Source organism: Epinephelus lanceolatus, chromosome 4 (assembly GCF_041903045.1).
Source record: "Epinephelus lanceolatus isolate andai-2023 chromosome 4, ASM4190304v1, whole genome shotgun sequence".
NCBI lineage: Eukaryota > Metazoa > Chordata > Actinopteri > Perciformes > Serranidae > Epinephelus > Epinephelus lanceolatus.
The window spans coordinates 22,400,109-22,413,169 of record NC_135737.1 but is presented as its reverse complement, the minus strand read 5'-3'; the positions used below and the strand labels follow the sequence as shown (position 1 = coordinate 22,413,169).

The window sequence follows — 13,061 nt, the reverse complement described above, 5'->3', positions numbered from 1 at the left end:
TAGTCTCACCCTTCCTCCTCCCCCTCTCATCTCCTCTCCCCATACTCACTCCTCTCATTCCTGTCACACTCTCATTTTCTCTCTCCCACCGCCCTCATTCTGACTTCCCAATTCTTCTCACTCCAGCCACCCCTTTCAATCCTCACTCCTTCTTCTCCCTTAAGCTCACCCTTCAGTTGCATGTGGCATTACCTGAAATGACACTGAGAGATGAACACTTGCCAAAGACAAAATCCCAGAACATTCATGGTTATTCTTTTTAGGATTTCAGCCACACTCATTGTCAGGATTTAAGGGTTTTATAATGAGGGTTGGAATTCACAGTAAATATAAATGGTTGATATCAGAGGCAATTGAATTGGTAAATTTGCTCCAACATTTCAAAAAAATCCTGATTAAATTATTATTAAATTGCCCTTAAAGGCACAGCGTGTGGGATTTAGTGGCATCTAGCAGTAAGGTTGCAGAACTGAAACTATGCACCTCGCATGCAGGATAACTACGGTGACCAAGGCAGGAATGCAAATGGCCTTATCGAGTGCCAGTGTTTGGTTTGTCTGGTTTGGGCTACTGTAGAAACAACATGGCGGACTCTGTAGAAGAGGACACACTTCATGTGTAGATAGAAACGGCTCATTCAAAGGTAGCAAAAACACAATTCTTAGTATCAGATGAACTAATGAAAACATAACTGTGAATATTATGTACCATTTCTGCCAATAGATGTCCGTTAGTCCTGCACACTTGACTTTTAAATTTCAATTTCCTTTAAAATAGACAAGTGTTTTATGTTGTTTAAACCAAAAATAAGGACACGTGCACATCAGAAAGTTTTCTTGAATCATATGTTAAACCTTGCTAGAAGCCAAAGATCTTCTAATTTTGGAAAGTGAGTCTCGTGATTCTTTTATACTGTACATATTATTTCAGATGAAATGGCTCAACAAAACCCTAAAATATTCTGTGGTAAAAATGATCAAAAAATGTTTAATTTTGTGCTCAAGCTTTCTAGCTGAGCCAAGGAAAATCTGTAGATCATGTTAACTCTCATTTCTTCATTATTAATCCCATTTAGCATTGTCACCTCACAGCAAGAGGGTCCCTGGTCCGAACCCTGGGTTGGGGGAGCCCCTCTGTGAGGACTTTACATGTTCTCCCTGTGTCAGCGTGGGTTTTCTCCCACAGTCCAAAGACATGCAGGTTAGGGTAACTGGTGACTCTAAATTGGCCGTAGGTGTGAATGTGAGCGTAAATGGTTGCATGTGTGTTGTCTGTCATCCACGTCCCATAGTCTGGTAACGGTCGATCGGCCAATGTCAGCTGGGATAGGCTCCAGCTCCCCTGCGACCTCCAACAGGATAAGTGGTTCGCAAAATGAATGACTTAATGAATGCTTACTGGTTAATTAATGGTGTAAGCAATAACCATTCATTCTGTGAACCGGCCAGTGTCACATAATCTTAGGCAATACAATCAGTTCAACTCTGCTCTTGCAGGTTGACACCTCCTAAGCAAACTTCATAATGGTGTACACTGCATCACTGCCTGATTTTGAGATCTGTTTTGAGAGCATGTAACAGAGTAATTGATGAAAACTGATGGTGGCGATGACAGATAAAAGGGGGGAAGATGGAAAAAAAATGAAAGAAAATTTGAAAATAAAGGCGTTCATGAAGAAAGTGAAACGGGGGAAAGTTACCTTCAATCCCTAAGACTCCTCTTTGTTTATTCTCATCTGACACCTCAAACTTGTCAATGATTTCTGCCACATACTCTGGAGTCACATTGGCCATCTGTAGAGACAAAAAGAAGAACAAAAAGCATGTTTAGACTCTTCGAGACGTAGTAAAAATGATTCAATCCCCGTGTAAATGCTAAATGCAGTCAGAATGATTTCCCATCTTTATTATAACGCATTTGTGTTGCTATTAAATTAATTGTCAGCCATGTCAAACAAGCAGTCAGAGAACAGTATTAATCCTGAGTATCGCGGGCTGGAGGCGGTAAATACAGCATGATGAAAAATGACACCATAACAGTGTAAGAGAGAAAAGAGTGTGTCAGAAACACAAAGAAAAACACTGAAAGAAAAAATAGAGCGAAGAAAAAGTGTAAGGAACAAGAAAAGGGCTCCCATGAGACAAACCAATTTTAGGCGTGATAGATTGGCTTAGTGAAGCAGATTCCTCTGGGCAGACAGCTGAGACGGAGGGAGTTACATGTTAGACTAAAGGAGGGAGAACGAGAACATAATCAATCTCTATTGTGTTGGTGGATCTAAAACTGAAATGGCTGATTGGGGGGGGGGGAGTAGTTTGGACACCTCATCATAAAAATGTGTCCAGTTTAACATCACTGGGTGAGAATTTTATTGTCTCCATCCCGAGGCAGGCGTCACCTCTCACCTTCTGCTCATTGCGCAGGAAGTTGGCCAGCTCCTCCGCTGTCAAGTGATCCTTTCTGTCACTGTACGCCATCATCAGCAGGAACAGGTCCCGTCGCAGAGACATCATCTTGTAGAAGACAGAGAACTCTTCGTATGTCAGTGTTCCCTGCTGATCGTCCGTGTCTGCTTCCTGTGAGGAGGAGGAAGTGAAATGTCATCTGTAACACAACTCTGGCTATTATATTTTGATGGTAAGTGAAACTCTACACAAACTCATGGACTGCAGTGTGACTCTATGTGTGTGATTCACACTGCGCTCATCCGAAACAAACGGAAACTTCCAACTCACAAAAAAAAAAAAAATGTAAATCAAATTTTATTTTGTCAAATATGAAAAACATTTAGTGTCTGCTTCTGGCAACTACAGTCGCCATGTCTGCTGCAAATGGATGATGGGATGGCTATGTTACTACTAATCAGCTAAGGCAAAACAAAAAACAATGGGCCTCATTCAACAACTGTTCTTAAGATGACATTTCCTTTTAAAATCCCACTTACGCAGTTTTCTGGAATCTACACACAGCCAGCAGTTTTCTGACATTCACCAATGCTTTCTTATTTGGGATTTGTTCTTAGTTAAGAATCTACACACCCTCAAAAGCACACTTAGGGGGCGATCACACAGAGATGAAACGCTAGAAGCACGACACCAGTAAAACAATTGTTTTCCTATGATACGGCGCGTCTGACCGGCGTTCAAGCGTCTTTTTAGACGGGCACTTTTCTGGCGTCTTTTTAGATGCGCGTAGACACTGAAAAGTTAAAATATTTTCAACTTTTTGAGCGTCAGGCACCAGTAGCACCATTCGTCATTGTCGTCATTGGCCCAGGCAGCCAATCAAATCCTCCTTCCTGTTTTGTTGTGGCAGTTACGGCAGTTTACGGCAGTTATGAGTGACAGACAACACAATGCAATCCGAAGAGGAGAAATTTATCCTGACAGTATTTGATTTTTAAGAATTATACAACACACGCACACCTCAATACTCGAACAAACACAGGAGGAGATATGCATGGAGCTGTGCGAGCAGCGCAACAAATTTGTCTGGTGAGTACAATGTAATTGACGACGACAATATCGTCGTAGCAGCTAGTTAACTTTCAGACAGTGGGATATGTGAGAGGGCTGGTGACCTTATTTCATAGTTCACAGTTTTTGTGCTGCATTTTTATGTATGAAAAGTGCTATATAAACAAAGTTGGATTTGATTTGATTTGATAGCTCGTGATAGTTTCATGTAGCTAGTACTGTCTCTACTGTCTTTGAGGGAAACACTATATTCAAGGGGAGACATAGGGAGAAGACAGGAGATGTGTGTGTGTGTGTTGCGCACGCACCCCCACTCCACAGGCGCTACTTGCTTTTTTTGTTTTTTTGTCTAGCGCGCAATGAATAAGCACTTCCAGCGTTTCAAGCGTCTTTGAAGCGTCCACGTCTCTAGCGTCTCATTTCTGTGTGATCGCCCCCTTACTCACATTTGAGTGCTGACATGTTGCAGAATAACTGGTAATTGCATTTTCTTTAATTCTTCAATTGTAGAATATTATAGGATTTATATTACCAGTTATAACTAGACCAACACTTCAGTTCATATCAGTTATATTAATGAGAAACATGCCATCTAATACTTAGTGATTGCTAGAAAATATTATGGGTGGTTTAGGTGGCGAGACAAAAAGTGACAAAGCAGCGTTCTGTGTAAGTTTTGAATAACTTATTGAAGCATTGCGCAAAATAGTCCACCTTCCACCATCCAGCTCTCCCCCTCAAACACACATACACACCTTGGACGCCATGGCACTCGTCTCTGTCCTCAGTCTAAACAGTTGTGCTACTATAATGCATAAAGTTTGTGGTTGCAGGTCAGAAGGTTCATTAAAATGTATTTTTTGCATCTCACGCATCTTTTTTTTGTTATTTTATATCCTGACGCTACTAAATATGACAGCTCACTTGGCGTTCACTTCATGCAGAAGCACCTCCACTTCAGAACTACTGAATTTTTTGGAGCTCAGTGACCCACGCTCTTTAGACTTCGGTTTGGGTAACCTAATTCTCTTAACTTTTGTTCTTCCGACTATTGTGTATGCACACGGCCCTGCAGTGCCGTGCTCTTTTATTAGGATTTGCATAGTGTTTACCTGCGCTAATTAGGATCAACTGACACGCTCTTTCAACCTACGAGGACAATGGGATTCATGAGGAAAAGTACACAGGTGAGAAAATTCTGCCGCTTAAAACGTCTTTTCTGTACTAAGGAAATGCTTCCAATGACATTGGTGAATGAGGTCCAACGACCTTCCCTTTCAAACAGAAATGAACACAAACACAATGTCAGACTGAATGAATGACATGAAACATAATGGCAATTCAGTCTGATTTTCAGGCTATAATAGAAACTAGCAATTACTGCCAGTATATCGGTCAATGCCTAAAATTAGAGGATGTGTAGACTTGTCAGCTATGAAGGTGTGCACATGGAAACAGCTGTGCACACTTGCAGCTGCAAACTGTCTCATCTTTATTTTTCCTCCATCTCTCGTCACATTTCTCTCTTTCACATACCAACACAAATTCACACCGGCAAGTGTGCCCAATGTACCAGTCTTTATGATACAAACACATTACCTCTCCAACCATGTTTTTTCTCTCCTAACCCGCCTTCTCACTACATGTTGCCTGAGGACACACACAGCACGGCTTTCTGCTCATTCTGTCCTGCCACATCGCTCCGCCTGCTCGCTGGGATCTGGCGTCTCGTATTACCTGGATCTCACGGGGGCCCATCGACTCCACACCAAATCTAATAATACCAGCTCCATCACACACCCATAATGAGCACGCTGTGTGCATCGGGGACTTGATCACAGAGAGAATCTACACACAGCCAGCAGGATAAATCACTGTGAAGGACTTCATCAGAAATGCATGGACAGAAAACAAACAGATTCAGGGTATTTTAAGCTCAAGCACAAGCTGTTCCGGTTTTCAAAGCTGTCATCCGCCAACACTTAAATGGAAAGAGATAAATTTCTGAAATTTCCCATCTAATCTAAACCCAAAGAGTGAATTGTTTCTTGGAGCGAAATTACAGTTTAGCCCATTATGACACTCTCCTGTATCAACTCTAAACTGCTGGGGGTGGAGAAGAGGAGGCTTTCAGGGATATTTTGGATAGCTTTGTTAAATGTAATGAAAACACGTAGTGCAAGACAATTTTAAGATCACTATTTCCTGTGGTCATTAGGTTATAACAAGACCTATTTTGAATCTTGAGCAAACTGGTCCAGTTTGGAACACTGCTTTAAGATTTATATTTCTATTTCATTACATATATAAAAAAAACCTGTTGGTGGGCCACAGAGGAAAAAAAATGTTGCTGGGCGCCTGTTGCCCAAAATACACTCACAAACACTCATAAATCTATTTAGGAATATGCATTGCAGGCACAATAGGCTAAAATTATATAGAGATATATAGGTTCACTCTTAAAATTAACAAAATCCAAATGAGTGCCTTTGGTTTTGTCAAAATAAATCAGAACCTATATGACTAGACCATGTGGGAATTTACAGTATTTTGAAAGGACAGACACAGGAAGAGGCCACGCCCAGCGGTCAGACAGGAGTCACGTTACAAACCAATCACAGCCGACAGATATCTTTCCCTTCTTCTGTAAATATCATTTTGTGATAAATATGGAAAAGTTGATCATTTCAGTGCAGGGATACCCAGAGTTTTACATGTGTCCCACAGACGATAGGTCTACACACTTATAAACAGCTCTTGGAAGAGGATCAGCTCACCACTCAGGATTTCAGGTAAATAAGCTCTGATATGATGCCTGCCGCCACGCTCTTGAAAGCTGGCACAAAAAAGGGGAAAAAGTAGCGCCCAGTGCCTGACCTTACATTTTTCAAGTGGTTTAAGATGTGGCATCCAGGGCTGGTACCTGCGGTTATTCCACAGGCTAGTTAATAACATGTCGGGCAGGAAATCAAAAGTGTGGGATCATTTTGAGAAGGTGAAGGACGAACCCAAGGTGATATGTAAACTCATCTTCATTGGTCGACTACAAACATGACGTATCATCTGAAACATGTTAGTAGCTACATGCCCATTAGCCACTTAGCACAATCATTACCGCTTTGCCGACAGCGTCATTAACAGGCGGCTCGCTCAGTGTGTGACGTGCACTTGTAGATAAAATATAGGCCTATATTAATGAAGGTTCATTAGTACGGTTTTGTATTTCTCTGTAATGTAGCACAGTGTTAACAATGTTACTGATACTATTCTTTCTCACACCTTCAACTCAAACCATTGTGTTGCCCCGCCCAAAATATATCATTTAAAAATTAAATTAATATCGTAAACATGCCCTAAATCACGACAGTTGATCAACTAAGAAAATTCTTAGTTTGGGGCAGCCCTACTTTACTGTAATACAGCCTTAAAACCAGGAAAAAAACAACAGCTAGGATATTACCATATCTAGAATCTAAGACAGATAGTCTAGTCTCATTTTACAATATTAATATAATATCAATAGATTTCCCAGCCCTAGTAGGAATATTGTCTATTTTGGAATTAGGCAAAAACTACAATATTTTGTGCACCTAAACACAGTCGTTGTAATATGAGAAGAACCTCTCCTGTTTCAGACACTGCGTCTCCTCACCTGCCCCCCCATACGTATCACCCAGCCATTGACCTCTCTGCTCCCCATTAGCTGTCAAAGCCAGCGCACTTCCCAGCTAGCATTTTCTCTTTTCCCCAGACTGTCTTTATTGCCTTGTTGGCTAGACTTTGCAGGCCTGCTTTTGCTCTGCCTGCCTTGCATTCCTTGATCCCTTGAGTGAGTGCTGGGTGCCTATCTGACTTCATGCAGGTATTGACTGTATTTTTGATCTGTTTAGCCCCTAAACCTCCGCCTCGTGAGTCTGGATTTGAGTCTTCACTCCTGCGCCAGCATATTGAACACACGCTTTTGAAGGTGGTAAGTTGTGAAGGATAACCAAAAGTTGCCTCTCTCTTCCTCAAAACTGGCCAACTCGCTCAGGTGCAAATTAAAAGATCAAAATAAATGCTCTCTAATCTCATCATCTAACCATTCAATCAAGTCAATTTGTCTTATGGTCAATAGATAAAAGAAGAAAGTGAAAAGATGTTGCTGCATCCGTGTTAGAAAAGCCAGTAGACACTGCATGTGGATTTCTGACATTACTGAATGTGACTTCTGTTTTAAAAATTGAAGCAGCTCTCTCCACACAAGTCTTCATCTTTTCCCTCTAAAAGTGTCTCGCTCCCCTACAAACATATGAAATATTTCTCGCACATTTATTTGAATCACACAGATGCACATAAAAATAAGAAATGCCGCAGTAATGTGACGTCAGTCCGCTAAAATATTTATACACAAGGCATTTAATGTGTTGGAATGAAAGCAAACCTCATTCTTGTTAATAAGACGGCTTAATATGGACGCAAATGTTTTGGTAATGAATTTCTATTCACTGCTAATGCCTTAAAAAAGAATGAACGAGTAATTTACTGCATATGTGAGGTGAAATAGTGAATGTCTCTATGGTTGTTGTTCTGTTTTGATGTATGCTTTCAATTAGCATCCCACACCGTCTACTTATGATTGTAGGGACTGTTTCCAGAGATGGAATGAAGATAATGGATGTAGCCACTGTGACGTCACCCACTGGTTTGTGGATTTTGAAGCCTTGAGTTTGGAATTTTAGCAGTTGCCATTTTAGATTTTACTTTTTTTTTGACAATTTTTTTTTTTTTTTAGAGACAGTTGTCATGAACGGTGAAATTAGCTCTAAAGCCCCAAACTGTTTGTACCAGGCTGTAAACATGTTTATTTCTGCTGTAAAGTTGGGTATTTTAACATGGAGGTCTATGGAGATTGACTCACTTTTGGAGCCAGCCTCAGGTGGCCGTATAAGGAACTGCAGTTTTTGGCACTTCCACGTTGGCATCATTTTTCAGCCAAGGAGTTTGCCTCTTTGCTGTTTTGAAAAGGACTTAGCATTAAATGATTTAAAATGGGTTCATATTCTGACCTGAAACATTTGTTTGACCTTCCTGCGCGGCAGATTGACATTCAGCTTGTGGAGAAGCTGGTAGATCTCTTCGATGTTCAGGAGACCGTCTCCATTCTTATCGGCCTCCTCGAATGTCTGTTTCAGCCACGTCACACAAACACATATTAAGGAAAATGCAGCATTATAATAAAATCTGTCTGCATGATTTCAAGCATTTCAACTCAGTATCATATCATTTCTAGTGCCAGTGATCGCCTTTGAGCTGCTGAGTGTGCACTAACACCTCAGACTCTAAACAAATGAAAACCCAGAGCAAGAATACTGGGCTACAGGTAGATGGAAACAAATATAATACTAATATGTCACTTGGCCTCGAGTAGTGCCACATATTTGTTTTGAGAGTGTGTCTGAGTGAGCGAAAGTGTATCACAGAAAAAGCTTCCATGTGAGCTGAGAAAAAAATCCCTCAAAAGAACGGACATGAAACCAAAAAAATTAACCTTTGTTCAAAGGATATTGGTCATGTGTACGCTGCCGTTTGGCCAGCGAGTCCTCGTCACTGATCCCAGCCATGAGATAGCGGAGGCCAGTTATCCAGGTTCTGGCTTCTTCCGCATTTGATGTCACCAAGTCGAGGGACTCCATGTGGTTTCCATGGTACACTGTGAAACAGCAGGCTGGGTCGAAGGTGCCGTCTGCATGCCGATGGAAGATGTCCGATTGAATGCCCTCTGTCACTTTGTACAGCGAATCAATGGTGACTGAGGACAAGAAAAGACCACTTTGATTATTAGAAAAAAGACTCATTAATGATTTCTGTCTAGTTTAAGTTTAAGTTTATTTACTTTATTAATCCCCTGAGGGGAAATTCAATGTTTATTAAGTTTATTTATTTATTAAATAAATAAACTTAATAAACATTGGAATACAACTTAGTTATAAGGCTGTAAATATTCTATTGTTGTCCAAAAATGTATAAAAAAGACATTCATAAATTGTAGTTTATTTTGACTCAAAACCACATCACCACCATCCAGCTGCTAAATTCTCACTAGAGCAGGAAAGAGTCACCTTAAATGTAACACAATACAGTCTCACTATGTAAATGCCATCATGGCTTTACCACGTTGGCATGTGGCCGGTGTAGTGCTTAACATCCATGAGAAATATCATCAGGATTTGTCCACTCTGCAGGGAACGGCAGCTGGAAAACCATTTCAGCAAAAACAAAGTAAAAGTTAAGACGTATTTCCTGGATATAAAGTTGTGTTTGTATATTGTGGTGTCTGCATGTATCTGTTCTTTGGCAGTTATCATAGCTTTCACATCATGAAGTCTTTTTCCGGTCTGTAAGGAACGCCACAGCATGGGTGCGACCCTGGCTCATTTGTGACACTTGTTAAATTCTAAGTGCCTAGATCTGTGAGCACAGTATGATTGATTTTCCTCTTTGTTTGCTCTTCCAGAATGCCAACAAACAGGAGCAGCTTTATTGGTTGATGAAATATTGTTTCTGCACTTTTTTTGTAGCCTATTTTTGTAGCCTACTGTTTAATGTGATGTTTAGATGCTGACAGGAAGTTAATGTTTTGTCAAACCATGGCTTCATATGTCTGTTTTATGTCAGTTAAACTCGCAAATATGAATGGACAGTGTAGTTATAGCATCTAAGAAGTTGTGTTGCTATATCACGGGCCTTCCCAGCACTGGCCAGTACATTGTGTTCAATTAGATGTCTTTCAATAACATTCTAAATCAGGTTTAGGGTTTTATATATGCATATACCATTAGATTTTTAAAGTTAAATATTTAGGCTATTAAAAAAGATTAGGCTTTTATAATATTGTTACAATTTTCATCAATCAAATGTATATATTCATATAGTTAGACATGATGGTCTGACCCGTTTGACACATCTGCTGTGCTTACTTTATATACTTGTTAGTGTCTCTGATAAACCAAATCTACCAGCACAGACGCTGCGCAATGTGCTGCTGTGGACGGGAACTGCAGCAAACTGTATATTAGCCACCAAAGAAAAACATCAGTGTAAGTGTCTATATTTGCAATATTTTTCCAGCTTTACCTGACACACTAACCAATCAAGAAAACAGTGGACCAGGAACTGTATTCTGTGATGTAAAATTAGTCTTTTTGTCAATGGAGTCTGGTGGCTTTGAGATAACAGCTTGAATTTCCTGTCAGAAAGAGTTTCTGATGGCAAGGTAAAATGTGGAAAATATCATAAATATAGCATACACTTAAACTGATATTGATTTCTTTAAAGGGGCTTAAAACGAATCAACTGATGAAGCATTCGCTCAGCGTCATTTCATTTTATGCACGTGATGCGGTGGTTTTCTACCCTTAATTTATTCTTAAAAAACACTGTGATAGTGCCCCAGGAATGAGTCTTAAAATCTGGAAATGAATTGCATTCCTGGTTCCCTCATCTCGAAGTCAAAGGTTTTTTGAATGGGTTGTGGTTAGATGCCTGAAATAAGGTCTGTGGTTAACACAAGCTTAGGACACTGTCACATTTTGGTCTATGACATAAAATATTTCAGTAGATACCCCACTCCTGAGTTTTGAAGCTTTTCTGTGTCTTCAAAAAGGCGGTTGTTAAGAAGTGGCTAAATGAGAGAACATCATCATGGCGACCATGGCTTTACATGATTGTTGTGATAGCGATTACGGGTGGGGGAAAAATCAATACAGCATAGTATTGCGTTATTTTGCGTGGCGCTATTGCATCGATACACAGACTCCAAGTGTCAACCTATTATATACATTATCAATTTTTGCAAATACACATTTTAACACATCTTTTGGTACTAGCATAACAAAATCAATTGCTTTTTCGGTCCACTAGATGGTGCTGATGTTTTATTTCCTTGTGAGGTCAGCAGAGGTCTCAGTCAGCGGCATTTGGCAGGAAGTAATTTTGGATATTTTTTTTTTAACACAGGACAGAGGGACTTGGATATGACACATGGGGTTTGCAAGCAGTGTAAAATGAAAATAAAATGGGAATACTGCGAACATGAGGGCTCACCTCACACTCCACCATCCAGAGATAGCGTTAGCCACTGACGGCCAAGCTAACGCTAAACCCACTCCGCCAAAAAAATCAACCAATACTGGACACAACTCTGAGAGAGCTACAGAAATAACACAGTCCATAGCCTACTTCATGTGCAAAGAGCCGTGTCCATACAGCGCTGTTGAAACGAAGGCTTTTGTTACATGCTAAAAACACTTCGTCAGTATGTGACTCCGTCCCAACGTTTTATCACTGACACAGCCGTACCCAAGCTCTACAGGGAAGTGAAGCATAAAGTTGAAGAATCTTTAAGTACAGCAGGACGGGTGGCTTTAACTTGTGACGACTCGACTTCAAGGTCAGTGGATTCACATGTGACTATAACGGCACATTATCTCACACAGAACTAGCAAAGTCTGTCTCACGTTCTCCAAACTAGAGCAGTACACGGAAGTCACACCAGAGCAAACATTGCAGACCTTCTGCAAAATGCAGCACAAGAATTGGAGATTGTGGTTGTAACCAGCATCCCTTCTAACGTGGGTGATGCCATTCACCTAGCGGGATACCTGAATGTAAAGTGATTCACTCAAACGCTTAATCTGGCATTGCAGAGGGTGTTAAATCTGCTAACAGTTCAGTTTGTCAGGTGTATGCAGCATTAATGACAGGTCAGTATTTCTGCTTTGTATCACATTTTGCTGCAATAAAAATAATGAACTTTATCTTATGGGTCAAAACTGATGTTGACGAAGTTTTCCTTTCGGGAAATAATTTGCAGTTGGAAAAAAAGATAACAAATCGCAAAATATAGCAATATATTGTATCTCAATACTCGGCGTATCGCAATAATATTGGATCGTGACCTAGGTATCGTGACAATATCATATCATGGGTCCTCTGCCGATTCCCACCCCTAGTAGCAATGTTACATCATGCGACCGTAGTGTAGTTCATTTATAGCCTAACATCATCTTTTTACTCCTTACTTAAAAAAAATCATAAAAGTTGTGTTCATTTGTGAAGATTATCTTTCTGAACAAAACGTGTAAGTATAATTTGTTTGCCACAGAGCTTATTTATGGCAATAATCCAAAATCCAGTGGAAAAATCTCATAGGGTTTTTTGACGAGGGAACCAGGACAAAGCTAACTCCCACGTCGGCCTACAGAAAAACAGCTTCCCTGGAGCACTACTTGGTCTGTATTACTGTGACCAACTCCTTGACAATTCCCAATACATTATAATGACAGGGATGGAGCAGGTCGCCTGATATCTGACAGAGGACAGATTCAAAGGTCTGGACCCAGGCAAACGTAGCAGGCAGAGTAATTAGACAAGTTTAAAATGGAATAACAGCGAAAACTTTTTGAAAAATAACCATGACCAAAATTAAGTGCGTTCTCACTTGCTCTGCTTTTCTCAGAGAAAGCAGTTCCTGTAGGCTTCAGAGAGTATCATGGTCTAATGAGATTGGAGTAGAAACTCAGCTATTTTTGATTCCGTGTCTTT

The 13,061-nt window shown here is 40.4% G+C and overlaps 1 protein-coding gene across 1 annotated transcript in view; it reads right to left on the bottom strand.

The window, feature by feature from the left end:
• plch1 (phospholipase C, eta 1) overlaps nt 1-13,061 on the bottom strand; it is an 87,299-nt gene that overhangs the window by 43,145 nt on the left and 31,093 nt on the right. The window contains exons 3-6 of the mRNA XM_033631487.2: nt 9,024-9,267; nt 8,525-8,654; nt 2,406-2,576; nt 1,700-1,793 (exon numbers count right to left, since the gene is read on the bottom strand). Of these exons, the coding sequence (XP_033487378.1) occupies nt 1,700-1,793; nt 2,406-2,576; nt 8,525-8,654; nt 9,024-9,267 (639 nt within the window). The remainder of the gene's footprint in view (nt 1-1,699; nt 1,794-2,405; nt 2,577-8,524; nt 8,655-9,023; nt 9,268-13,061) is intronic.